The 26,127-nt window shown below is 40.0% G+C and overlaps 1 protein-coding gene and 1 long non-coding RNA gene across 2 annotated transcripts in view; one reads left to right on the top strand and one right to left on the bottom strand.

The window, feature by feature from the left end:
- Positions 1 to 548: 548 nt before the first annotated feature.
- Positions 549 to 3,568, bottom strand: LOC309809051. Its single transcript, XR_014294801.1, has 3 exons — positions 3,532 to 3,568; positions 1,616 to 1,702; positions 549 to 1,003 (listed from the first exon to the last, which is right to left on the bottom strand). It is a non-coding gene; the product is annotated as an uncharacterized lncRNA (long non-coding RNA).
- Positions 3,569 to 3,748: 180 nt separating this feature from the next.
- MCM6 (minichromosome maintenance complex component 6) overlaps positions 3,749 to 26,127 on the top strand; it is a 49,316-nt gene continuing 26,937 nt past the window's right edge. The window contains exons 1-8 of the mRNA XM_082630038.1: positions 3,749 to 3,948; positions 14,082 to 14,228; positions 15,546 to 15,656; positions 16,562 to 16,811; positions 18,572 to 18,737; positions 19,024 to 19,169; positions 20,154 to 20,304; positions 23,893 to 24,034. Of these exons, the coding sequence (XP_082486164.1) occupies positions 3,842 to 3,948; positions 14,082 to 14,228; positions 15,546 to 15,656; positions 16,562 to 16,811; positions 18,572 to 18,737; positions 19,024 to 19,169; positions 20,154 to 20,304; positions 23,893 to 24,034 (1,220 nt within the window). The 5' untranslated portion in view covers positions 3,749 to 3,841. The remainder of the gene's footprint in view (positions 3,949 to 14,081; positions 14,229 to 15,545; positions 15,657 to 16,561; positions 16,812 to 18,571; positions 18,738 to 19,023; positions 19,170 to 20,153; positions 20,305 to 23,892; positions 24,035 to 26,127) is intronic.

Genomic DNA, 26,127 nt, shown 5'->3' with positions numbered 1-26,127 from the left:
AAGCAGTCAAATTGATATTAAAATAATACCAATATAATTAAATTACCCATTTTCATAATAGCTATAAAAACAAGAATAAATTTATATGCTGTTCCTCTTTTCTTGAAGTATAATAGTGTAATATAAGTATGGTCAAAATGATGTTATAATAAATTGAGAAATATAATGAAAGTTTTAAATATTTTTGCAGTAACTCTGTGTGTATGTGTAATTATGGCATTCACCTTTGGAAAAAATTAAATAAGTATTATATAAAAACAGTTAAAAACTGCCATTATTACCACTGCCCTCACCACTACTTTTGCTACATATTATGACCAAACTTCTCATATGTAAGTAACTAAAGTGGAAGGCAAATGACTAAAAAGGCATTTAATCATGTACTGCTAAAAATGAATTGATCAGCAGCTAACATCTAATTCTCTTGTTTTGTTAATAAGAGGTAATATATATTACATATTTTATAAGATGAGGATTGACTTTATTTGGAAGAAAATATTTCATAATATGATTTCATAAATATATTATTGAATATTGTACACCACCTAAACCATGTAAAAATTTAATCTGCTGGTTTTATTCAAAATATATTGAAGTGTTGGTAATCCAGGAAAATATTACAATTAGCTTTAAAAGAATCAGCATCATCAACCGGTACTGCTACAACCCGGCCAAAGATATGTCTCAGGAAAAAGAGCCCTTATCTTTTAGAGATGCCTTCTGACATATCTACAGATGAAATGATATGATATCTAGGATGTGCTTCAAAATCATAAGGGAGTGATGAGGACTGTACTTTACCTCTATGGTCTTCCTCCCAAACCCCCTAACTATAATCTAAACAGGAGAAAAAATATCAGACAAATCCCAACTGAGGAATATTTTGCAGAATACCTGAAAATTGTCAATGTCATCAAAACCAAGAAAATTCTGAGAAACTGCAGACCAGAGGAGACTAAAGAGATAGGACAACTCAATGTAATGTGGTATCCTGGGTGGGATCCTGGAAGAGAAAAGGGACATTAAGGGAAAACTACTGAAATCGAAATAAAGTATGGAGTTTAGTTAATAATACTGTACTGAAGTTCCTTCTTCAATTGTGACAAATTGTTACTGTGGTAACGTAAGATGTTAACAATAGGGAAAAATGGGCATAGAGTATATGACAACTCTATCCTACCTTTTGCAAGACTATTTTATTTTTTATTTTTATTTTTTTTGCGGTACGCGGGCCTCTCACTGTTGTGGCCTCTCCTGTCACGGAGCACAGGCTCCGGACGCGCAGGCTCAGTGGCCATGGCTCACGGGCCCAGCCACTCCGCGGCATGTGGGATCCTCCCGGACCGGGGCACAAACCCGTGTCCCCTGCATTGGCAGGCAGACTCTCAACCACTGTGCCACCAGGGAAGCCCAACAAGACTATTTTAAAAGACGATTCTAAAATAAAAAGTTTAAGATAATCACTATGGAGAGGGAAAAGCAGACGGGGTGTGTGGTTGGGACAGGATAGGCCACGTGTTAGTGCTTATCGGGGTTACATATGAAACTTCATTATACTATTGTCTACATTTATGTGTGTTTGAAATTCTCTATCATAAGGTTAAAAAATACATACATTGCGTTAGGTGTTCCTCAAAGCCATCCTCAGGTTCAATGATTTGCTAGGAGGACTCCAGGACTCAGCATATAATCATACTCACGGCTATGATTTATTACAGTGAAAGGATAGAAAGCAAAATCAGCAAAGGGAAAAGGCACAGGAGGCAAAATCCAGAGGAGACCAAGCACAAGCTTCCTAGAGTCCTTCCCCTCTGGAGTCATAGAGAATGCACTTAATTCCTTCCCAGTATCAAATTGTAATAACACACATGTGTCTACCAGGGAAGCTCATTAGAGAAGCCTGTGTTGTTACTGGGGGCTGGTCACATAAGCACCGTCTACCGAGCACATGTCAAGATTCCAGACTCTCAGAAGATATTCCGAGATATCAACCACGTTGTTTGTAAAAACATTTCAGGCACAGTGAGCCATTCTTACCATTTAGGGAAAGTGTAATATCAGTGTAGGGAACTGTTTACCAGTCAAGTTCCCAAGTGCCAGCCAAAGGGCAACCTTGCAAGCAGGCCTTTCTAAGGATAGCAGTCTCAGGCTTACACACACACAGAAGCATACTACTCTCTGGGATACAGCTCAGATATGTTTCATAACTCACATCCTCCTCTTCTACGGAAGGTACCTCCACTACCCTCACTAGGAGACCTCATCTCCTATTCTGGTCCAGAGGTGCATGTCTGAAGGGGGAAGGGAGGGCCTGTGAGGTGTAGAGAGCTGAGAAGAGCAAGTTCCAAGTTTCTCAGTGGGCACAGCCGTAAATTAGCCTGGAACTCTTCACTCCTGTTCTTTGCTTTTTTCCTTCTGTACACGGTGCTTTAGTTCTGGGAAATCTACCTTGAGGATAGAAGAGAAGGAGAAGGGGGAAAAAGAAAAATGGGAAAGAAAAGAAGGAGGCCTTTTGAGAGAATGAGACAGAATCTGGTCAGCAAACTGCTCCTAGATAGCTCCTGGATCCATTCTTGTGCCAGTGCAGAAGGGCTGTGAATATCATGAAACAGGTGAGTTTGAGGTTCCTAAAGTATATACAAGTGGTGATGTCCTGTAGGCAGGCAGATCTGGAGCTGGTGAAAGGCTGAGGGGTACAGGCCTGCAAGGGTTCCAATCCCCTTCAAATGAAGCAATACACAAATACACTACAGCACACAAGTAATGAGTTTTCGGTTAAACCTTGTAAATATCTTGTGAATAGTGTCTTTCTCTATGTGTGTGTGTTAAAATAATTACTGTAGCTTCTGTCATCCTGTTCGGCATTTAAAAAAAATTTTTTTTATGTGTTTGGAAGCCTCAAAAAATGGAATTGATCCAGGCTTCTTGTAATTTCTTGGAGCCCCAGGAAACAGAACTGGTTGGTGATACAGATTCAGAAGTCATCAGCACCAAGGCCTTGGTGAATTGAAAACAAGTGAGTGAAGGGGATCGCCCAAGAGAGCTCCTTTATGGGAAAAGAGGGCTCTGGGACCAGAACATTTAAGGCACTCCCTAAAGAGGCGCCTACAAAGGAGGCTAACCAGGAATGGCCAAAGAGATGGGAGAAAAATCAAGTGAAACGAAGTCGGGAAAATACGGCCAAAGAGAGGGGGAGTCAAGAGGACATAAGCCAAGAGTGCGTTTGAGAGGGGAAGTAATCAACAGCGTCAAATATTCGCTGATTTTTCCCGGTCAGCACCAACCAGAATAATTCTGCCAACTCCCCTCTCTCCCCTCCCCCTGGTACTGTTACTACGTCACTTTTGACTCTTACAGGGTTTCAGCCGGTGGTTTACAGTTTATGTCCTCCAATTAGATGGCTCAAGCAGGAGGTCGGAATCTTACTCATTTTCCTCTTCCATAAGGCATTACGCCTCTTGCTCAATTAATATAAGTGAAACGATTTGAAGAACATTTGAAAAACCACCCCCGGGCCTTTAAAGATCTTACCTTTTAACTCGCTCCAGCAGCCAAATTCTCCCGGACACGACCAACTGCGCAGGCGCAGAGGCCGATCACCCGGCTTTCTCGGGTCTTTGCATTTGGCGCGAAATCTCCGCTCCGTGGGAGGGGCTGAGGGAGAGGCCGCGCTCATTGGACAGGTTTGGCGCGAAATCCCCGAGCTCCTGCGCCACGATTGGCTCCGGCGTTCCGGCGAAGGGGCGGGGCAGAGGAGGTGCGCGCCGAGCGGCAGCGTCCGGGGAGAAGCAAGCCTCTGCGGTCCAGCGTGGCGCCGGCGGCCCCTCAGAATTAGGCAGCGATGGACCTCGCGGCGGCAGCGGAGCCGGGCGCCGGTAGCCAGCACCTGGAAGTCCGCGACGAGGTGGCCGAGAAGTGCCAGAAACTGTTCGTGGACTTCTTGGAGGAGTGAGTCGGAGGGCACCCCTTACCCGCGGAACTTCCCCCTCCCGCCCCTCGCGGCTTCCGGAGTCCGGGGGCGCCGTGGGCCCTGCGCGTGTTCGGGAACTGAGGGGTCGCGCGCCTCGGAGAGCGGGCCGCGGGGAGGAGGCTGGGCCGGGCTGGGCTGGTTTCCGGGGGTGAAATCCATCTGGAGCCCTTCCTCAAACTCCTGACGTGCGCAGTGCCCTGGGCCGAGCGCTTTAGGCCCGTCGTTCAGTCCTCACAGCGTGTAAGGCTGGTGGTCGCATAGCCCCCGGTTTCTTGTTCGGACCCTGAGGCTGGGTGGGGATGAGTAACTCGTCCAGTTAGGCCGCGCGTCCGCAGGGTCGCGGGAGAGGCCGAACTGGCGTATGAACCCTGGCGGGGGGCTGACTGGTGTCCACTGAGGGCCTGGCAGCCCTGGAGCCCGTGGAGTTGAAAGGGCCGGAGTGAACCCCGTGGTTGACAGATGCTCGGGCGAGGGGCCGACCTGCTTATAGCGCTGAACGCACTCCCTCCGTCTCTTCCTTTCCTTCCAACCCTCCAAACCCCACTTTTCTTTTTTTCTGTTGCCTTTTTTAGGCTCCAGGCATCTCAAACCCCCTCTCCCTGGCTTTCAGCCACTGCCACCAGTTACTTTTCTTAGATCGTGCAGATATAGCTCAGCTTTCCCTGAGTATGGACTCTACCGCCTCCAGGAAGAAGTGGAAGCACTGCGGAATGTCTTAGGAAATTCTTTTTTTTTTTTTTTTAAGAGCTCAGTTTTTTAATTTGATCATTTCTTGCATTTGGAGTTCTCCTCGATGACATCTTGGCCTGAGACTCTTTGCCATAGTCCTAAAAAAAAAATCATATGGGGTTTTACTAATATTTAGAAACTCCACTAAGTTGTTAGCACTAGTTATAGTGAAGCTTTAAAAAATTAGCACATGTCTTACGAAAATGCTTACCATCCTTAAAATTTCTTTTAGCTATTCTTAGGGGCCTTAATGACTTCTACGTCTTTAAGGGTCATAACATGGCAGGAAATTGTTTTTTCTGTTTTTTTTTGTTTTTATTGTGGTAAAACCTTTACCATTTTAACCTTTTTTTTTCCTTGGCCGTGCCCTGTGGCACGTGGGATCTTAGTTCCCCAACCAGGGATCGAACCCGTGCCCCCTGTTTTGGGAAGAGAATCTCAACCACGGGACCACCAGGGAAGTCCCCATTTTAACCTTTTTTAAACACAGAGTTCACTGGCGTTAAGTACATTTACCTTGTTACACAGCCATCACCAACATCCATCTCCAAACCACTTTTCTTCTTCCCAAACTGAAACTCTGCACCCACTAAACAATGATTCACCATTCCCCCCACCCTCCTGCCCCTGACAACCACCATTCTATTTTCTGTCTATGAACTTGACTACTCTAGGTACCTCAGACCTGAGTCATACAATATTTGTCCTTTTGGGACCAGCTTACTTCACTTAGCATCGTGTCTTTGAGGTTTTCCATGCTGTAGCATGTGCCAGAATTTCCTTTTGAAGGGTGAATAGTATATCATTGTATGTCTATACCACATTTCGTTTGTCTCTTTATCCATCCATGGATATGTAGGTTGTTTCCACACTTTTACCACTGTGAATAATTCTGCTGTCTTGTGAAATTCTGATAGAGTTAAAACCATAGTTTAATTTATATTTCCCTACTTTTGGCAATGTTAACTCTCTGCCTGACAGCTCTTCATCCTTCAAAGCCTAGCTAAAGATTCATACCTCATTTGTTAAACCCTATAAACCTTTCAGGCAGTACCAATCCTTTCTTCCCTTATGTTCCCAAGCTGCCATTTTCTGTCATCTCTGGTGATATATCTACCTGTCAGCTGTTTCATCTGAATGTAAATCCCATCCTTAATCCCACCTAGCCACCACACCACATTACACAGGTCCTCAATTATGTTTGATTTTAACAAATAATGTAATTACCTTTGCTTCCTTGCAGTTTGCCATGCAGCTGACTCCTGGGCACAATGATGAACAAGACAAATAATCCCTGTATTTGTTGGGAAAAAATGTTAACGCCCTCTCAAAATACCAACTTTGATTGCCATTGCTTATGGAATAAGATCCAAATTCTTCACAGCTGCTCTTTCCAGTTTGATCTTCCACAGCCATTCTGTCATTATCCACACTCCTCCCATACCCTTCCTGACTTTGCTACATACTTGTGAACATCTGTAGCCAATCTATCCACCACTCAATTTTTTTCTTTCAAATTTTGGAAGTCTTTCAATGCAGAATTCCAGTGCTACCTTTTATATGCATGAAGCCTTTGTAGATGTCCCTGTTAGGCAAAATTAGTTTATATTCCCCTGTCACATTTCTTTTACCTCCTCCTTTTTTTCGTTTTCCTTTTTATTTTATTGTGGAAAGAACACTTAACATGAAATCTACCTTCTTAACAAAATTTTAACTGTACTGTGTTATTGCTGTACAGTAGATCTGTTAGAGCTTACTCATCTTGCTTGACTGAAACTTTATGCCTGTAGTACCTCCACATTCTCCTCTTCCTTCAACCACCATTCCACTCTTTGATTCTATGAATTTGACTTCTTGGGGGTTTTTTTTTTGGCCTCTCCCAATGGCTTGTGAGATCTTAGTTCCCTGACCAGGGATCAAACCCCGGGCCCACGGCAGTGAAAGCGTGGAGTCCTAACCACTGGACCGCCAGGGAATTCCTGAATTTGACTTTTAGATACCTCATATAAGTAGAATCATGCAATATTTGTCTTTCTGTAATTGGCTTATTTCACTTAGCACCATGTCCTCAAGATTCATCCATATTGAGACATTGCAGAATATCCTGTTTTAAGGTTGAATAATATTCTACTGTATGTGTATACTACATTTTGTTCGTTCATTTGTCATGGACATTTAGATGTCTTGTCCCTCTCTTTAGTAGAAATGTCTCCTATGAGAGTGTCAACCCTAGCAGAGGGACAATACTGTCATTTCCAGCCTGTGGTACCTCTGGCATAGTGCTTTGCAGATAGATATTTAGGTATTTAACAGAACATGCTGTATTTGAAGGAGGAATTGATTTTTTCTCAAAACTAACCTGCATGGTTATGTTAGAAGAACAAAAATCAAATATGTTCATATGATACGCTTTTGGAAAAAACACACCAGCTTTACTTTGTGTGTGTGTATGTTTCCGTTTTCCTGAAGGTTTTAGGCGCTGAAACACCTCATTTCTGTGTATTTATTTGTATTCTGGTTCTTAAATCAACAGCTAATCTGTCAGTTTTCCCTTTAGAAATTAAATCTTTGGATTTTTAACATGAATTTCTTTTTTTTATATCATTAATAGAGTTAGGGTGTTTTGAGGGTTTTTTTAATTGCTTATCACTTTTTAATATACAGCAGGTTCTTATTAGTTACCTATTTTATACATATTAGTGTATATATGTCAATCCCAATCTCCCAATTCATCCCACCATCACCACCACCACCAACAACCCCCGCTTTCCCCCCTGGTGTCCATACGTTAGTTCTCTACATCTGTGTGTCTATTTCTGCCTTGCAAATTGTTCATCTGTACCATTTTCTAGATTCCACATATATATGTAAATATACGATATTTGTTTTTCTCTTTCCAACTTACTTCACTCTGTATGACAGTCTCTAGGTCCATCCATGTCTCTACAAATGACCCAATTTCATTCCTTTTTATGGCTGAGTAATATTCCACTGTATATATGTACCACATCTTCTTTATCCATTTGTCTGTTGATGGGCATTTAGGTTGCTCCATGACCTGGCTGTTGCAAATTGTGCTGCAGTGAACATTGCGACGCATGTGTCTTTTTGAATTAGGTTTTCTCTGGGTATATGCCCAGTGGTGGGATTGCTGGGTCACATGGTAATTCTATTTTTAGTTTTTTAAGGAACCTCCATACTGTTCTCCATAGAGGCTGTATCAGTTTACATTCCCACCAACAGTGCAAGAGGGTCCCCTTATCTCCACACCCTCTCCAGTATTTGTTATTTGGAGATTTTCTGATGATGCCCATTCTGACCAGTGTGAGGTGAAACCTCATTATAGTTTTGATTTGCATTTCTCTAATAATTAGTGATGTTGAGCATCTTTTCATGTGCCTCTTGGCCATCTGTATGTCTTCTTTGGAGAAATGTCTATTTAGGTCTTCTGCCCATTTTTGGATTGGGTTGTTTGTTTTTTTAATATTGAGCTGCATGAGGTGTTTATATATTTTGGAGAGTAATCCTTTGTCCGTTGATTCATTTGCAAATATTTTCTCCCATTCTGAGGGTTGTCTTTTCGTTTTGTTTATACTTTCCTTTGCTGTGCAGAAGCTTTTAAGTTTCATTAGGTCCCATTTGTTTATTTTTGTTTTTATTTCCATTTCTCTAGGAGGTGGGTCAAAAAGGATCTTGCTGTGATTTATGTCATAGAGTGTTCTGCCTATGTTTTCCTCTAAGAGTTTTATAGTGTCTGGCCTTATATTTAAGTATTTAATCCATTTCGAGCTTATTTTTGTGTATGGTGTTAGGGAATGTTCTAATTTCATTCTTTTACATGTAGCTGTCCAGTTTTCCCAGCACCATTTATTGAAGAGATTGTCTTTTCTCCATTGTATATCCTTGCCTCCTTTGTCATAGATTACTTGACCATAGGTGCATGGGTTTATCTCTGGGCTTTCTATCCTGTTCCATTGATCTGTATTTCTGTTTTTTTGTTTGTTTGTTTGTTTGTTTTTGCGTTATGTGGGCCTCTCACTGTTGTGGCCTCTCCCGTTGCAGAGCACAGGCTCCGGACGCACAGGCCCAGCGGCCATGGCTCACGGGCCCAGCTGCTCCGCGGCATGTGGGATCTTCCCAGACCGGGGCACGAACCCGTGTCCCCTGCATCGGCAGGCGGACTCTCAACCACTGCGCCACCAGGGAAGCCCTGTATTTCTGTTTTTATGCCAGTACCATATTGCCTTCATTACTGTAGCTTTGTAGTATAGTCTGAAGTCGGGGAGTATGGTTCCTCCAGCTCCGTTTTTCCCCCTCAAGATTGCTTTGGCTATTGGGGGTCTTTTGTGTCTCCATACAAATTTTAAGATTTTTTGTTCTAGTTCTGGAAAAAATGCCATTGGTAATTTGATAGGGATTGCATTGAATCTATAGATTGCTTTGGGTGGTATGGTCATTTTCACAATATTGATTCTTCCAATACAAGAACATGATATATCTCTATCTGTTTGTGTCATGTTTGATTTTTTTCATCAGTGTCTTATAGTTTTCTGCCTCCTTAAGTAGGTTTATTCCTAGGTTTTTATTCTTTTTGTTGCAGTAGTGAATGGGACTGTGTCCTTAATTTCTCTTTCTGATCCTTCATTGTTAGTGTATAGGAATGCAGGAGATTTCTATGCATTAATTTTGTATCCTGCAAGTTTACCAAATTCATTGATTAGCTCTAGTAGTTTTCTGCTGGCATCTTTAGGATTATCTATGTACAGTATCATGTCATCTGCAGATGGTGACAGTTTTACTTCTTCCTTTCCAATTAGGATTCCTTTTATTTTTCTTCTGTAATTTCCATGGCTAGGACTTCCAAAACTGTTGAATAAGACTGGCAAGAGTGGACATCCTTGTCTTGTTCCTGATCTTACAGGAAATGGTTTCAGTTTTTCACCATTGAGAATGATGTTTGCTGTGGGTTTGTCATATATGGCCTTTATTATGTTGAGGTAGGATCCCTCTATGCCCACTTTCTGGAGAGTTTTTATCATAAATGGGTGTTGAATTTTGTCAAAAGCTTTTTATGCATCTTTTGAGATTATCATATGGTTTTTATCCTTCAACTTGTTAATATGGTGTATCACATTGGTTGATTTGCGTATGTTGAAGAATCCTTGCATCCCTGGGATAAATCCCATTTCATCATGGTGTATGATCCTTTTAATGTGTTGTTGGATTCTGTTTGCTAGTGTTTTGTTGACGATTTTTGCATCTATACTCATCAGTGATATTGGTCTGTAATTTTCTTTTTTTTTGTAGTATCTTTGTCTGGTTTTGATATCAGGGTGATGTCCTCATAGAATGAGTTTGGAAATGTTCCTTCCTCTGTAATTTTTTGGAAGAGTTTGAGAAGGGTGGGTGTTAGCACTCCTCTAAACCTTTGATAGAATTCACCTGTGAAGCTGTCTGGTCCTGGACTTTTGTTTGTTGGAAGATTTTTTTTTTTTTTTTTTTTTGCGTTACGCGGGCCTCTCACTGCTATGGCCTCTCCCCTTGCGGAGCACAGGCTCCGGACGCGCAGGCTCAGCGGCCATGGCTCATGGGCCCAGCCACTCCGCGGCATGTGGGATCTTCCCGGACCGGGGCATGAACTCGCGTCCCCTGCATCGGCAGGCGGACTCTCAACCACTGCGCCACCAGGGAAGCCCTGTTGGAAGATTTTTAATCACAGTTTCAATTTCATTACTTGTGATTGGTCTGTTCCTATTTTCTGCCTCTTCCCGGTTCAGTCTTGGAAGGATATATCTTTCTAAGAATTTGTCCATTTCTTCCAGGTTGTCCATTTTATTGGCATAGAGTTGATCTTTGCTGTTGTTTTCTTTGTTTCTATTTCATTTATTTTTGTTCTGAACTTTATGATTTCTTTCCTTCTACTAACTTTGGGTTTTGTTTGTTCTTTCTCTACTTCCTATAGGTGTAAGGTTAGATTGTTTGAGATTTTTCTTGTTTCTTGTGGTAGGATTGTATTGCTATAAACTTCCCTCTTAGAACTGCTTTTGCTGCATCCTATAGGTTTTGGATTGTCATGTTTTCATTGTCATTTATCTCTATGTATTTTCCATTTCCTCTTTGATTTCTTCAGTGATCTCTTGGTTATTAAGTAACGTATTGTTTAGCCTCCATGTGTTTGTGTTTTTTACGGTTTTTTCCCTGTAATTGATTTCTAATTTCATAGTGTTGTGGTTGGAAAAGATGCTTGATATGATTTCAGTTTTCTTAAATTTACCAAGGTTTGATTTGTGACCCAAGATGTGATCTATCCTGGAGAATGTTCTGTGTGCACTTGAGAAGAAAGTGTAATCTGCTGTTTTCAGATGGAATGTCCTATAAATATCAATTAAATCTATTTGGTCTGTTGTGTCATTTAAAGCTTGTGTTTCCTTATTAATTTTCTGTCTGGATGATCTGTCTATTGGTGTAAGTGAGGCGTTATAAAGTCCCCCACTATTATTGTGTTACTACTGATATCCTCTTTTATAGCTGTTAGCATTTGCCTTGTTTATTGAGGTGTTCCTATTTTGTGTGCCTATAAGTTTATAATTGTTATATCTTCTTGGATTGATCCCTTGATCATTATCCTTGTCTTTTGTAATATTCTTTATTTTAAAGTCTATTTTATCTGATATAAGTATTGCTACTCCAGGTTTCTTTTGATGTCCATTTGCATGGAATAACTTTTTCTGTCCCCTCACTTTCAGTCTGTATGTATCCCTAGGTCTTAACTGGGTCTTTTATAGACAGCATATATATGGGTCTTGTTTTTGTATCCATTCAGCAAGCCTGTGTCTTTTGGTTGGAGCATTTAATTCAATCACATTCAAGGTAAATTATCTATGTATTTTCCTATGACCATTTTCTTAATTGTTTTGGGTTTGTTTTTGTAGGTTCTTTTCTTCTCTTGGGTTTCCCACTTAGAGAAGTTCCTTTAGCATTTGTTGTAGAGCTGGTTTTGTGGTGCTGAATTCTCTTAGCTTTTGTGTGTCTATAAAGCTTTTGATTTCTCCATCGAATCTGAATGAGATCCTTGCTGGATAGAGTAATCTTGGTTGTAGGTTCTTCCCTTTCATCACTTTAAATATATCGTGCCACTCCCTTCTGGCTTGTGGAGTTTCTGCTGATAAATCAGCTGTTAAACTTATGGGAGTTCCCTTGTATGTTATGTGTCGTTTTTCCCTTGTTGCCTTTAATAATTTTTCTTTGTCTTTAACTTTTGTCAGTTTGATTACTGTGTGTCTTGGTGTGTTTCTCTTTGGGTTTATCCTGCCTGGGACTCTCTGCGCTTCCTGGACTTGGGTGACTATTTCCTTTCCCATGTTAGGGAAGTTTTCAACTATAATCTCTTCCAGTATTTTCTCAGGTCCATTCTCTCTCTCTTCTCCTTCTGGGACCCCTATAATGCAAATGTTGGTGCATTTAATGTTGTCCCAGAGGTCTCTTAGGCTGTCTTCATTTCTTTTCATTCTTTTTTTTTTATTCTGTTCCACAGCAGTGAACTCCACCATTCTGTCTTCCAGGTCACTTATCCGTTCTTCTGTCTCAGTTATTCTGCTGATTGCTTCTAGTGTATTTTTCATTTCAGTTATTGAATTATTCATCTCTGTTTGTTTTTTACTTCTTCTAGGTCTTTGTTAAACATTTCTTGCATTTTCTCGATCTTTGCCTCCATTCTTTTTCCGAGGTCCTGGATCGTCTTCACTATCATTATTCTGAATTCTTTTTCTGGAAGGTTACCTATCTCCACTTCATTTAATTGTTTTTCTGGGGTCTTATCTTGTTCCTTCACCTGGTATAGTCCTCTGCCTTTTTATTTTGTCTGTCTCTCTGTGAATGTGGTTTTCGTTCCACAGGCTGCAGGATTGTAGCTCTTCTTGCTTCTGCTGTCTGCCCTCTGGTGGATGAGGCTATCTAAGAGGCTTGTGCAAGCTTCCTGATGGGGTGGGTAGAGCTGGGTGTTGCTCTGGTGGGCAGAGCTCAGTAAAAGTTTAATCCACCTGTCTGCTGAGTTTCCTCCCTGTTGGTTTTTTGGCCTGAGGCGACCCAGCACTGGAGCCTACAGGCTTTTTAGTGGGCGACACCAGGAGGGCTCACACCAAGGAATACTTCCCAGAACTTCTGTTGCCAGTGTCCTTATCCTCGCAATGAACCATAGCCACCCCCTGCCTCTGCCAGAGACCCTCCAACACTAGCAGGTAGGTGTGGTTCAGTCTCCTATGGGGTCACTGCTCCTTCCTCTGGGTCCTGATGTGCACACTACTTTGTGTGTGCCCTCCAAGAGTGGAGTCTCTGTTTCCCCCAGTCCTGTCGAAGTCCTGCAATCAAATCCCCGTAGCCTTTAAAGTCTGATTCTCTGGAAATTCCTCCTCCCGTTGCCGGATCCCCAGGTTGGGAAACCTGACGGGGGGCTCAGAACCTTCACTCCAGTGGGTGGATTTCCGTGGTAAAATTGTTATTCAGTTTGTGAGTCACCCACCCAGCAGTTATAGGATTTGATTTTATTGTGATTGCACCCCTCCTACCGCCTCATTGCAGCTTCTCCTTTGTCTTTGGACGTGGAATATCTTTTTTGGTGAGTTCCAGTGTCTTCCTGTTGATTGTCCAGCAGCTAGTTGTGATTCTGGTGCTCTCACAAGAGGGAGTGAGCACACGTCCTTCTACTCCACCATCTTGAACCTATCTCCTAACCTGGATTTCTTGAATTAATATTTTCTAATCAACAAATACTAACTATTCTTTTATTGTTGGTATGTACAGTTAAGATTGGAAAGCGTTGGGGGCTTCCCTGGTGGCGCAGTGGTTGGAGTCCGCCTGCCGATGCAGGGGATGAGGGTTCGTGCCCTGGTCCGGGAAGATCCCACATGCCGCGGAGCAGCTGGGCCCGTGAGCCATGGCCACTGAGCCTGCACGTCCGGAGCCTGTGCTCCACAACAGGAGAGGCCACAACAGCGAGAGGCCCGCGTACCGTTAAAAAAAAAAAAAAAAAAAAAAAATTGGGAAGTGTTAAATCAAGAAATTCAGATTGAAATCTGAAGATGTAGTTTTCCTATGTTCCCAGCTTTGTACAAAACATTTTAAAGGCATTCTCTCATTTAATCTTCACAGTTATCTTAGGAGATAAGATGATGTTCTAATCTTTTTTATTATTATTTTTTTCAAACAGAAGAGGGACAGGTTTAGAATAGGTAAGTAACTTGCCCCAAGCGATACAACTACTAAAATGGACCTGTCTGACCCTAAAGCTGATGGTCTTTAACCAATATGCTGAATTATCAGGCATTCACATTCTTCTTTTTGCTGCCTAATTCTTCGGTTTAATCTGACTTGCATGTATCTACAGGTTCCAGAACAGCGATGGAGAAATTAAGTACTTGCAGTTAGCTGAGGAGTTAATTCGTCCCGAGAGAAACACATTGGTTGTGAGTTTCTTGGACCTGGAGCAATTTAACCAGCAACTTTCCACCACCATTCAAGAGGAGTTCTATAGGTTTGGTGTATTAATCTTTACTTTAAATAGACATGGAGCCTGGGAAGCCAGCTCTTCTTAGAACGGAAGTGTTCATTTGTGAGGCAAAAGGGCATCTGTCACAGAGGCCCTTTGATACAGCCAGTGGTCATTTTAGTGCTGCTCTGAACTAATTTAGGCCTTTGTGGAGTTGACTATTTTTCACATGCAAATGTTGAAAACCTTTGTTTTCTATGTAGTTTTTCCAGGTGTTAAGAGGATTGCTTTGTGTCAGGCTTCAGTGCTATTGCTATGTCATTCATTTAATCCACTCCCCCTCCCCATATCATATAAAATCCCTTGAAACATTTTAAAAGGGGAATGGTATTTTTTGGCAGAAATTAGACATTAGGCTTTTGTTTTGCTTTCAATTGCTATATAAAGCCAGAAATATCTTTCTATACAAAACTTAGTTTAAATAAAATCAGGTTAAAATAAACACTGTGGACTGTTATGAAAGAGAAATGAAGACCCAGGAGTAAGGAGTCACAGTCCTGTTCTTTTACCTGGTATACTGGGAGATGGAGGATTTGTCTCGGTGTTTCTAGTCATATATGGCTATCAAGAATGGTTGGAGGGATAAGCAGCAGAGTTTATTGTGATAGTATGTAGCAGGAAAAGTTGTACTGATGAGAGGGAGGTAGAAAATCAGGGCTGATGGTGTAAACACCTGTGCCTGTACCTCATGCACAGACCGTGCTGCAGTTCTGTCTCCTGAAAGTAGCTGATTTTTCAGGACTTCCTGATCCTACCCCTTAAACCAAGCTGCCTCAGCTATTTAAAACTTAAGAGAACATGCACACTTCCATCTAACCAGTCAAGTGAAACGTTTCTGCCAACTTGCTCTCAAATCAGTTCACAAATTCCTTCCCTGCCCTTATCCACTTCCTATCCATCAAGAATAAAACCTGGAAGAAAATAGTAGGCCTTGACATCAAGTGGGAGGCTGCCTTGCTAGGTAGTATACTGCCCAGGTGGTTCAGGTAGAGTCATCTTGGACAGAGGAGTGACCTGCCGTGTGCGTGCTAAATGATTATTTAAAAATAATAGGTATTCAGGAACAGCATTTTATCTTTGGTGTTTCTATTGTCTTAGATGTGTTTATGGTGGAATAGGAGAGGATTGAAGATGCTCTAAACCTGGACCAGATGATAGAAGTGTCCTGCAGAGTTAAATTCTAAAGTTTGGTTGTAACCAGATGTAATTCCTTAGTTTCAGCTGTTGGGAAGCATAAGGGGAAGGAGCCCTTGGTAAGCCTCTTGAAGTTGTCAGTTGATTTACTTTTTGTTTGTTTTTCAGAGTTTACCCTTACCTATGTCGGGCCTTGAAAACCTTTGTCAAAGACCGTAAAGAGATCCCTCTTGCCAAGGATTTTTATGTTGCATTCCAAGATCTTCCTACCAGACACAAGTATGAAACCCTTCTTTGGGAAAAAGAAAAGAATTCCCCAAATAGTATAGGCATCACTTAATTGTCAGAAATCTCAGAAGGTTGTAGTCTTAGGTGTATAAGGAGTTATATCCAGGTCTATAAAGAGCTATATCCAGTTATCCAGAAGATGTAGTTTTGGAAAATATGTATTTCCAGGAAAATGGGATGGGAAGTATGTTAAGTGAAGCAATTTCTGGGGATTACAGTATTTTAGGACACCTTTTAAGGGATGTTGAGGTGAAAAATTAGTTCAGTGAGAAAATATGAAAACTGAGAACAGTCACAAAAAATTAATGAATTGTCAAGAACTTAAATAACATAGCTTTTAAACTGTTTTCCTCTTTAGCAGTTATTTAAAGAATAAATTGTTGGAGGAAATTGAAGTGATATTTTGAAAACTTAAACTACTAAAATTACTTATAAAATTACCAAGTTATTTAATATAAAATGGGTTTGTGAAATACAGTGTTTTCTAAACCTTCAAGTTCAGAAAAAAAATTTTTCCTATGATAATTTTTCCCAAGGATAACTTTACTGTGAAAATACTTATTTAGAAATGTAGGTAAGAAAAAAATATATTTGCATATAAAACAAAAATGGGATCATTTTGTTTTATAATTATAATTGCTTTCTTTCATGTCCTTTACTTAGTTTTTCTTATTTATTCATTTATGTATTTTGTTGTGGATGCATGTACATTATACTTCAGGAATGGGCATGTTGACTAAATTATTCTTGTAGGAGAGTCCAAAGAATACCTTGTCTCTTATTTTGTTGTTGTTGTTATTTTAAGCATAAATTATCATTGACTATCCTCTCATTAAAAGTGAAAATTTTTAGTTTGAAAATGAATATTTACTAATGCAATATCTGTGTTTAAACAGAATTCGAGAACTCAACTCATCCAGAATTGGTTTGCTCACTCGCATCAGTGGGCAGGTGGTACGGACTCACCCAGTTCATCCAGAGCTTGTGAGCGGAACTTTCCTGTGCTTGGACTGTCAGACAGTGATCAAGGATGTAGAACAGCAATTCAGATACACACAGCCAAACATCTGCCGAAATCCAGTTTGTGCCAACAGAAGGAGATTCCTGCTGGATACAAATAAATCGAGATTCGTTGATTTTCAAAAGGTGCTTATTAATTTCTTTTTAGGTCAGATTCAGCCTATGCTAATAATTCACTTCTAGGCACTTGTAATTATTAATATAAGCTTACTTAGGCAATGTTAAACTCAGTTTTTATGTAAGTCAAGGTTCGTCAAGTGTGACTACAGATTTAAGCTAAAAATTTGTAATGCAAATTTCAATTATCAGTATATAAATGTGTTCTAACCTTTAACAACTTGGATTGAAAGCTCCTTCAGGCAAATAAAATGTATTTGTCAAAGAATAAACAGTAACCATTATTATTATTACTGTTATTACAAGCTAGAGTTAGGAAAATTTTTGAAGAAGTAGAGACTTGTTGGTGTAAGACTTGGAGTTGGTGGTTAGGAGGGAGGAAGGCATAAATAAAAGGACAGGTGAAAATGGACATGCTTGTCGATAGCAATGAGGATTATCATGATTAAAGTAGAGGAACCAAATTGGAGATCATCTGAGATGATTTGGTATGAGGCATGGAAGTACTTGGAGCCTTAAATCTCAGATTGAGAAGCTTGGACCTATCTTGATAAGCAAGGGGATACGTTTTCAGATGATGTGAATTTTAAAGGAAGATTAATGAGACAACTGTGTGTGGTATTTAACAAGAGACTAATAGTCAGTTGTAGTTAACTGGGCAAGAGTTGGATGGTAGCAGTAAGAATGAAGGGGCTAAAGCTCTTCAGGGCTTAGTAACTCTGGTATATGCAAAGAGAAAAGCTGCAGCAGCTCAAACACTGGAGAATGAGTACCAGACTAAAATAAATAATTTATATTAAATTCAGTTTTTAGTCCTTACTTAGTTTTCTTGTTTTATTCTGATACTTGGTTTATAGGAAATGTGTTCTTACCAACAACTTTGGGTAAAAGATGCTTTATATTTGATAAAGAACATGATATAACAACCAAATACAAAATATGAATTTAGGTTGGGTCTTGGTTTGGGGGAAAAAAAACAGCTGTAATAAAGGACATTCTTGACAACTGGGGAAATTTGAAGATGGACTAGATAAAGAGGTCATTATGGAATTAAATATTTAAATCTCTTGGTGTGATTGATGTTATCGTGGCTACATAGGAGATTGTCTTTATTCTTAGGAGGTGAGTGCTAAAATATTTAGGAGTGAAGTATCTTGATTTTTGCAACTTCTTTCAAATAATACGGTAAAACTATGTGTGTCTTAAGTAATGTTAACAGTTGTGTTGAGGTGGAGGATATAAAAGATGTGAAATTTTTCATAAAATTTCCCTGACAATTTAGAGGAAGATGGAACACAGAACAATTATTTAAAGTCAGTTTGAACAAAGAGAAAAAAATACATGTTGTTTAATGAGAGTAAAAGTGAACTTGAAGTTTTTAAGTAGATGTAATCTCTTACCAAATTGAAAGGAGTTTTATGGTAGAGAATTTTTAAGATGAATGTTGGCACATGTCAGAAGTCTGCAAACTAGTAAGATAATTTAGGATATGTCGATATTTGTGGCATTTAATTTTGTGTGTGTGTGTGTGGTATGCGGGCCTCTCACTGTTGTGGCCTCTCCCGTTGCAGAGCACAGGCTCCGGACACACAGGCTCCGCGGCATGTGGGATCTTCCCGGACCAGGGCACAAACCCCTGTCCCCTGCATCGGCAGGCGGACTCTCAACCACTGCGCCACCAGGGAAGCCCTGTGGCATTTAATTTAGATTGCATGGCATTTGAAATAGATCTCTTCTCATCCTTGGCCATTTATTTGTCTTTGTTATAGGTTCGTATTCAAGAGACTCAAGCTGAGCTTCCTCGAGGGAGTATCCCTCGCAGTTTAGAAGTGATCTTGAGGGCTGAAGCTGTGGAGTCAGCTCAAGCTGGTGACAAGTGTGACTTTACAGGGACGCTGATTGTTGTGCCTGACGTGTCTAAGCTTAGCATACCAGGTCGGTAATCTGTGGCTCAAATTTAGCAAATTCTCAGTTACCTGAACTGCAGAGTATCTAGCTTCTTGCATCTTCCTTGTCTTATTTTTGGCTACTAATCAGAGGGTGAGCAAGGAACTATAATGAGAGTAAAGACAAATTGGTTTGCTATAAAAGCTACTGTTCTGAAAAATTTCAAAGCCTAAATGAAATTTTTGCATTTATAGGTTTCATTTATCTGAGCAGTTTTGATTCTCAGCACCTTCAGTATTTGAGCTGTGAAACAATCTATCATTCAATGTTTCAGGAGCACGTGCAGAAACTAATTACCGTGTCAGTGGTGTTGATGGATATGAGACTGAAGGCATTCGAGGGCTCCGGGCACTTGGTGTTAGGGATCTTTCATACAGGCTGGTCTTTCTTGCCTGCTGTGTTGCACCAACCAACCCGAGGGTGAGTCTTCTTAGTAGAATGGCAAAGCTTAAGAAAGGCATCCCCTGAGGCTGCCGCAAACTCAGTTTTAAAGATGGGGTTGGGTTGAGATTTGTTCTTTAGTTTTAAAACCAGATTTTTTCATGTCTGTCTTCCCAATCTTTTTTTTTTTTTTTTTTTTTTAACGGTACGCGGGCCTCTCACTGTTGTGGCCTCTCCCGTTGCGGAGCACAGGCTCCGACGCGCAGGCTCAGCGGCCATGGCTCACGGGCCTAGCCGCTCCGCGGCATGTGGGATCTTCCCGGATCAGGGCACGAGCCCGTGTCCCCTGCATCGGCAGGCGGACTCTCAACCACTGCGCCACCAGGGAAGCCCTGTCTTCCCAATCTTAAGGAAAAGTCTTATTTATTTTTGTACATAAGAGCCCAATGCTTTAAGAGCATTGGTACTATTATTATTCACGGTGGTTTTTGTTTTGGTTTTTCTGTTTTTAATTTTTAAAGTTCCTCTGTCATGCTCCTTGAGAAAGTACAAGTAGAAAAATTTAATAATCTGGGAAGTACAGTATACTGCTCTTTCTGAGAGTGATCGACCCCTGGTATTGTAGTTGTTCAGAGCTTGATTTTATTCCAGGAGGGGAAAGCAGTGAGGAAAAGTTTGGAAAATGAGTGGTGAACATAATATTCTGTTTCTTCATTTTCATCTTCATATCAGTGATTAACATTTTATTATGGCTCATCTCATGAGCATCTAGATTCATTTAGATAGCAATACAAAACAATGGTGGTAGCTTTTTTGTTTTTTTTTAAATCACTGGACAAATGACAAGCTCTTCAGTATCTTAGGCCATACTGGTAGGAGATTTTTTTTTAAAACATTTACAGTCAGCAGATTCTGAAGTTGACCTCCCAGGCTATATTTCGTTTGTGGTGATGTTTCTTCTCTTTCACATTATTTTGACTGTTTCTGTACTACTATTTTTTTCCTTTCTTCTCCACTCCTCAGTTCGGAGGAAAAGAGCTCCGAGATGAGGAACAGACAGCTGAGAGCATTAAGAACCAAATGACTGTGAAGGAGTGGGAGAAAGTGTTTGAAATGAGTCAAGATAAAAATCTATACCACAATCTTTGTACAAGCCTGTTCCCTACTATACATGGTAAGAGTTCTATCCATTTGTGGCATAAACTTGAAATCAAAATAGTGATTATAAAACAGCAACATGTGACTTCTTAAAACACAAAAATCAGATTATGCAAGTTTTTTAGTGGGTTTAGAAGGGGTTTTAAAAAGTCATTTATAAAAGGACAGATATTATACAATTCCACTTAAAATGAGGTACTTAGAACAGGTAAATTCACAGAGACAGAAAGTAGAAAGAGGTTACCTGGTGGGGAGGGAAATAGGGAATTGTTGTTTAATGGATAGAGTTTCTGTTTGGGATGATGAAAAGTTCTAGAAATGGATAGGGGTGATGGTTATAAAAGATAGTGAATGTACTTAATTCCACTGGACCACTTACAAGTTGTGTATATTTTACCACAATTTTTTTTTTCTGAAGGTTACTATTTTATTTACACAGATAGTTAAGGACTGGAAGAGTATAATGTTTGTTTTTTTTAATTGAAATATAGTTGATTTACAATGTTGTGTTAGTTTCAGGTATACAGCACAGTGATTCAGTTATATACATATATATATTCTTGTTCAGATTCTTTTCCTTTATAGGTTATTGCAAAATATTGAGTATAGTTCCCTGTGCCATCCACTAGGTCATTGTTGGTTATCTATTTTATATATAGTACTGTGTATGTATTAATCCCAACGTCCTAATTTATCCCCCCCAACCTTCCCCCTTTGGTAACCATAAATTTGTTAGAGAATAATGTTAACTTAAACATCATTGGAAATAGATTATTCTTGACATGACTCTTACTAGGAAATGAACCTAGCAGAATTCTTAAATTATATTAAATTTACAAAAAAGTTCAGACTGCCCACAGCAAATTCTATACATGAAAACATTTTTATAAGTGTCTAACAACTGTAATCTACTTTTAACAGGTATCACTACCACAGGCAGGTAGTCAAATAAGTGCTCACTTACATTTTCTTTGGCTTGTTGATGCCCCTCTCCCATATTTCTTAAACTTGCTAAATACAGTTTTTCCAAGTTCTTTATTTTCTGAGTTTGTGATTCCTCCCATTCTGTCCTTAGTTCTTCTGCCAAGCGAGTGAGTTGCTGATTTCTCCTCTGTTTTATATCTTCTCTTATTTGTAAAGCAATATCTCTTTCTTTTTCTCGAACCTGTAGCAATCTTAGTTTTCGTCTTCTTTCATAATCTTCCTTTAAAACGAAGGCTTCCTCATTAGGACTCAATCTCAGCTTGCCGGCAGCATCCACCACCTTTCTTTTCATTTTCATGTAGTACTTTAAATATGAAGGTTCCGGGAAACGGGACCCCGGACTCAGGAACCGCGGCTCAGACGGAGAAGGTCTCGGCGGCCACCACACAGCAGCCTCCCAACAGTGGTTTGTGCGCCTGCAGGGCGGCCATTGCCGAGCCCCTGTCACTCTACCACAGTTTTTTTTTTAAAAGAAAAAAAAAGGTCATTTAGTCTTCTTTTTTTCTTGCTTTAGGATAGAACTGCACTTAAGTATATTCTAATATGCCAGATTAATATCCTGATCTTGTTTTTCTTTTTAGTTTTCATGGTGGAGAGAGATTTCTTGATGTTTTTTGGTTATATGTACTATGCCTATACCTTGTGGTTTCTTCTTTCATATTTTCTTGGCTCTTGGTTACTAGCTGCTCACTTCATTAAATCCCCTTGTGTGTTGAGGATTTGATTAAATTTTCAGGCCTCATGCTTTACCCTTGTTTTTTCCATCCTTATCTTCCGTATTCAGTTGGAGTTATGGCAAGAATTCATAAGATTATGGGTATTTCTCTTAGGTATATACATATATTTTTAAGCTATTGGGATTTTTACAGATATTTATTTGTTTATTTATTTGCCTGTATTGGGTCTTAGTTGCGGCACGCGGGATCTTTCATTGTGTGCGGGCTCTTTATTGCGGTGCACGGGCTTCTCTCTAGTTGTGGCGTGTGTGGGTTCTCTAGTTGTGGCACACGGGCTCTAGAGCATGCAGGCTCAGTAGTTGTGGTATGCAGGCTCTCTAGTTGTGGTGCACGGGCTTAGTTGCACCGCGGCACGTGGGATCTTAGTTCCCTGACCAGGGATTGAACCCGCGTCCCCTGCATTGGATGGCAGATTCTTAAGCACTGGACCACCAGGGAAGTCCCTAGGTATATATTTTTAATCATTGAAAATTAACCTTTTTTCCACTTAAATATTTGGTCAATGAAATTGAACTGAAATTCTTTATGTTAATAATCCTTTGTGGATTTTAGAGTGTCCTCTTTTATAATGAGTAGGTGTCACATTTTATGTTCCCCCGTAAATTAATCTGTTGCTACATAACAAATTATCCCAAAACTTCATGGCTTGAAACAACAAACATTATCTCATACAGTCTATAGGTCAGAAATTTGAGAGAGACTTAGCTAGGTGGTTCCGGGATCAGTCTTTGATGAGTTTGTAGCCAAGACGTCATCTGGGGCTGCAGTCATCTGAAGGCTTGACTTGGGCTGGAGAATCCACTGACAAGGGAGCTCACTCACTGCTTATGTTAGTGTTAGTTGTCAGCTGGAAGCCTCAGTTCCTTGCCACATGAGTCTCTTCCATTGAGCTGGTTCAGTGTCCTCACAACATAGCAGCTGGCTCCCCCCAGAGCCTGCAATCCAAGAGAGCAGAGCAAGGAGGAAGCAAAGTGCTTCTCAGGACCTAGTGTCAGAAGTTAACACACCTTCACTTCTACCATAGGCTATTTGTGGGAAGCAAGTTGCTAAGCCCAGCCACACTTAAGGAGAGGAGAATTAAGCTCCATCTAGAAAAGAGGATTATCAAATAATTTGTGGACCATTTTAAAACTACCACACCTCCAACACATTTGTTTCATATAGGTTATGAGCCAGAAATTTTGTTTTTGGAATAGACTTTTAATTTTTTGCTTTTAAGGAGTGTTTTGTATAAATGTACCTAGCACTTTGTTGATGGAATTCACAGAAAGTCATAATAATTAAAACGGAAAAATGTTTCTTCTGGTATCACATTTCTAAAAATCTGGTGTTGTCTTTTTTTTTAATTGTGCATTTCCTTCTTATATTGCATTTATAAACAGTTCTCAGAAGCAGCTGTAAGACACACTCAGCATCTTATCTAATACATATCAGTTCAATTAGCTTGTATTTATATTCAGCACGGGTCACTGTACCTGATACAAAAGAAGTAAGTCATGGACCACTTCCTCAAACTCTTGGTAGAGCTGTAAGACTTGCCTTTAGAAAGAACTAGCAAATGTGGTAGGCTGTAGTGGGCATAGTTTATTTATGGGGAGAGATATTTGAGAACTGTGACATAGGGAAGGGCTTTGTTTAGGAAGTAGGACTTACGGACAAGGAGAGGCTCTTAGAATGGTGAGCATTGCCATCTATGATTAGGTGAAGACATTAGGACGGTGACTGGGTGACTTTACATTCACAGGACAAGAACCAGATATTTTTACTCTAGTCTTAGCTTTGCTTCAGCGGTCTCTGCTCTTTTGGTTGGTAAATATGCCTTTGTAGTTTCCTGTGAAATTGTTTAACCTCATGTTGAAAAATACCTTGGGTTTTCATTTCAGGCAATGACGAAATAAAACGGGGTATCTTGCTGATGCTCTTTGGTGGTGTTCCAAAGACAACAGGGGAAGGAACCTCTCTTCGAGGGGACATAAATGTTTGCATTGTTGGTGACCCAAGTACAGCTAAGAGCCAGTTTCTCAAGTAAGTGTTTGCCTGAGATAGTACAGCAGAGAAAACAATATGCGTAGTTCCAGGCTTTCTGTGCTACCGAGAATGCAGTCAGTGTGCCCTTACCGGAGCAGGAGTATAAATTATGACTGTTGAATATATAACTCTTTTAGGTTAAGTACACCTTAATTTGTTAAGTAGAATGTAACAACATTTTACAATTTTTTGGAATAGGGAAAAATTGTCTGTAATTCCAATCCCACATAGAATTCTTTTAATCTTTGTGTAAAAGTCTTTGAATATATGAATATATATTTTCATGGTTGTAAGTCACAGCATGCATATTTTCAATTTTAATTTGCCCTAAATATTTTTCCATGTTTCTTTATTTTCACGATTGTTGTTTTTTGTTGGTATAACTTGCAAAATCATTCCCCTAGCCTGATATTAGACAGTTTAACAGTAATTTATTTTAATAGTCAAATACAGTGAACATCATAATGTGTATAAGTTTTTATTTTATTATTTTCCTTTGGGTAAATTCCTAGGCATAGGATTGCTGAGATTAAGAATACAAACATCCTTAAAGTTCTTAAAGAGGACACTCTTTCCAAAAACAGTGTGATAAAGATGAGACATTTTATGCTAAACTTATCAGTATGAGTACTACTTTAGCAATTTTTGCTTATTTTTAAAAGCTATAATAAAATACTTGCTTGCTTTCAAACTTTTAAGAAACTTAGAGGTCAAGATAAGAGCAACCAGTGTTTGAGGACTTGCTGTGTTCTTGGTGTGTGGGGTGTGTGTGTGTGTGTGTGTGTGTGTGTGTGTGTGTGTGTGTGTGTGTGTGTACACTCAGCATTTTGACTGCCAAGCATGTGCTCTTCATACTATATCAAGCTGCCTTTCCTTATTTGTTTGGGAAATGTTTAACATGGCAATGTTCTAGAAGCTGAAACATTTTTAGTTGAAGTTTTATAATTAAATACTGTTTCCTTCAAGTATATCAGGGACTGAGTTCTAGATTTGAAGGTAATAGTCCTGTGTTAAGAGAATTCTCTTTTCTTCTCATTTCCTCTGCCCCTGCCTCCCACCTCTCCCACCACCACCACAGAAAGATGTACTGCAGTGTTGCCTCTGAACAGTATTGTACACGATTATGTTTGCTTTTTTTTTTTTTTTTTTGTGCGGGCCTCTCACTGTTGTGGCCTCTCCCGTTGCGGAGCACAGGCTCCGGACGCGCAAGGCTCAGTGGCCATGGCTCACGGACCCAGCCACTCCGCGGCATGTGGGATCTTCCCAGACCGGGACACAAACCCGTGTCCCCTGCATCGGCAGGCGGACTCTCAACCACTGCGCCACCAGGGAAGCCCTATGTTTGGTTTTTAACAATATTAAGTCTTTTGATCCATGAACGTGGGATATCTTTCCATTTATTTAGGACTTCTTTAACTTCTCTCAATAATGTTTTGTAGTTTTCAGGGTATAAGCTTGCTCTTCTTTTATTAAATTTATTTCTAAGTATTTTATTCTTTTTGATACTATTGTAAATGGAACTGTTTTCTTAGTTAAATTTTTGGGTTGTTTATTGCAAGTGTGTAGAAATACAATTATTGATCTTTTATCTTGCAGCATCGCAAGAACTGACTTATTATTTCTAACTGTTTTAGTGGATTTCATAGGATTTTCTGTCGACAAGATCATGTTAACTGCAAATGGTGATAGTTGTTGTTTCTTTCAAATCTGGGTGACTTTTTCTTGCCTAGTTGCCCTGGCTGAACCTTTCAGTATAATGTTGAATAGAAGTGGCAAGAGCAGACCCCTAAGTCTTGTTCCTGCTCTTAGGGGGAAAGCGTTCAGCCTTTTACCATTAAGTATGATGTTAGCTGTGGGTTTTCATAGATGCCCTTTACCAGATTGAGGGAAAGTCTCTACTAGTTAGTCGAGTTTTTATCATGATGGGTGTTAGATTTTTTGACATGCTTTTTCTGCATCTGTTAAGGTGGTTCTTATCATTTTTTAATATGGCATGTTATTGATTCTTAGATGTTAAACCAGCCTTGCCTTTTTGGAATAAATATCCCATCTTGTTTTGTTTTCATTTTTTTGTTGTAGTTGTTGTTTGT

Source organism: Mesoplodon mirus (assembly GCF_964341445.2).
Source record: "Mesoplodon mirus genome assembly, chromosome: 8".
Taxonomy (NCBI): Eukaryota; Metazoa; Chordata; class Mammalia; order Artiodactyla; family Ziphiidae; genus Mesoplodon; species Mesoplodon mirus.
Note: the sequence above shows the minus strand (reverse complement) of the source record. Positions and strands in the feature narration are given on the sequence as shown.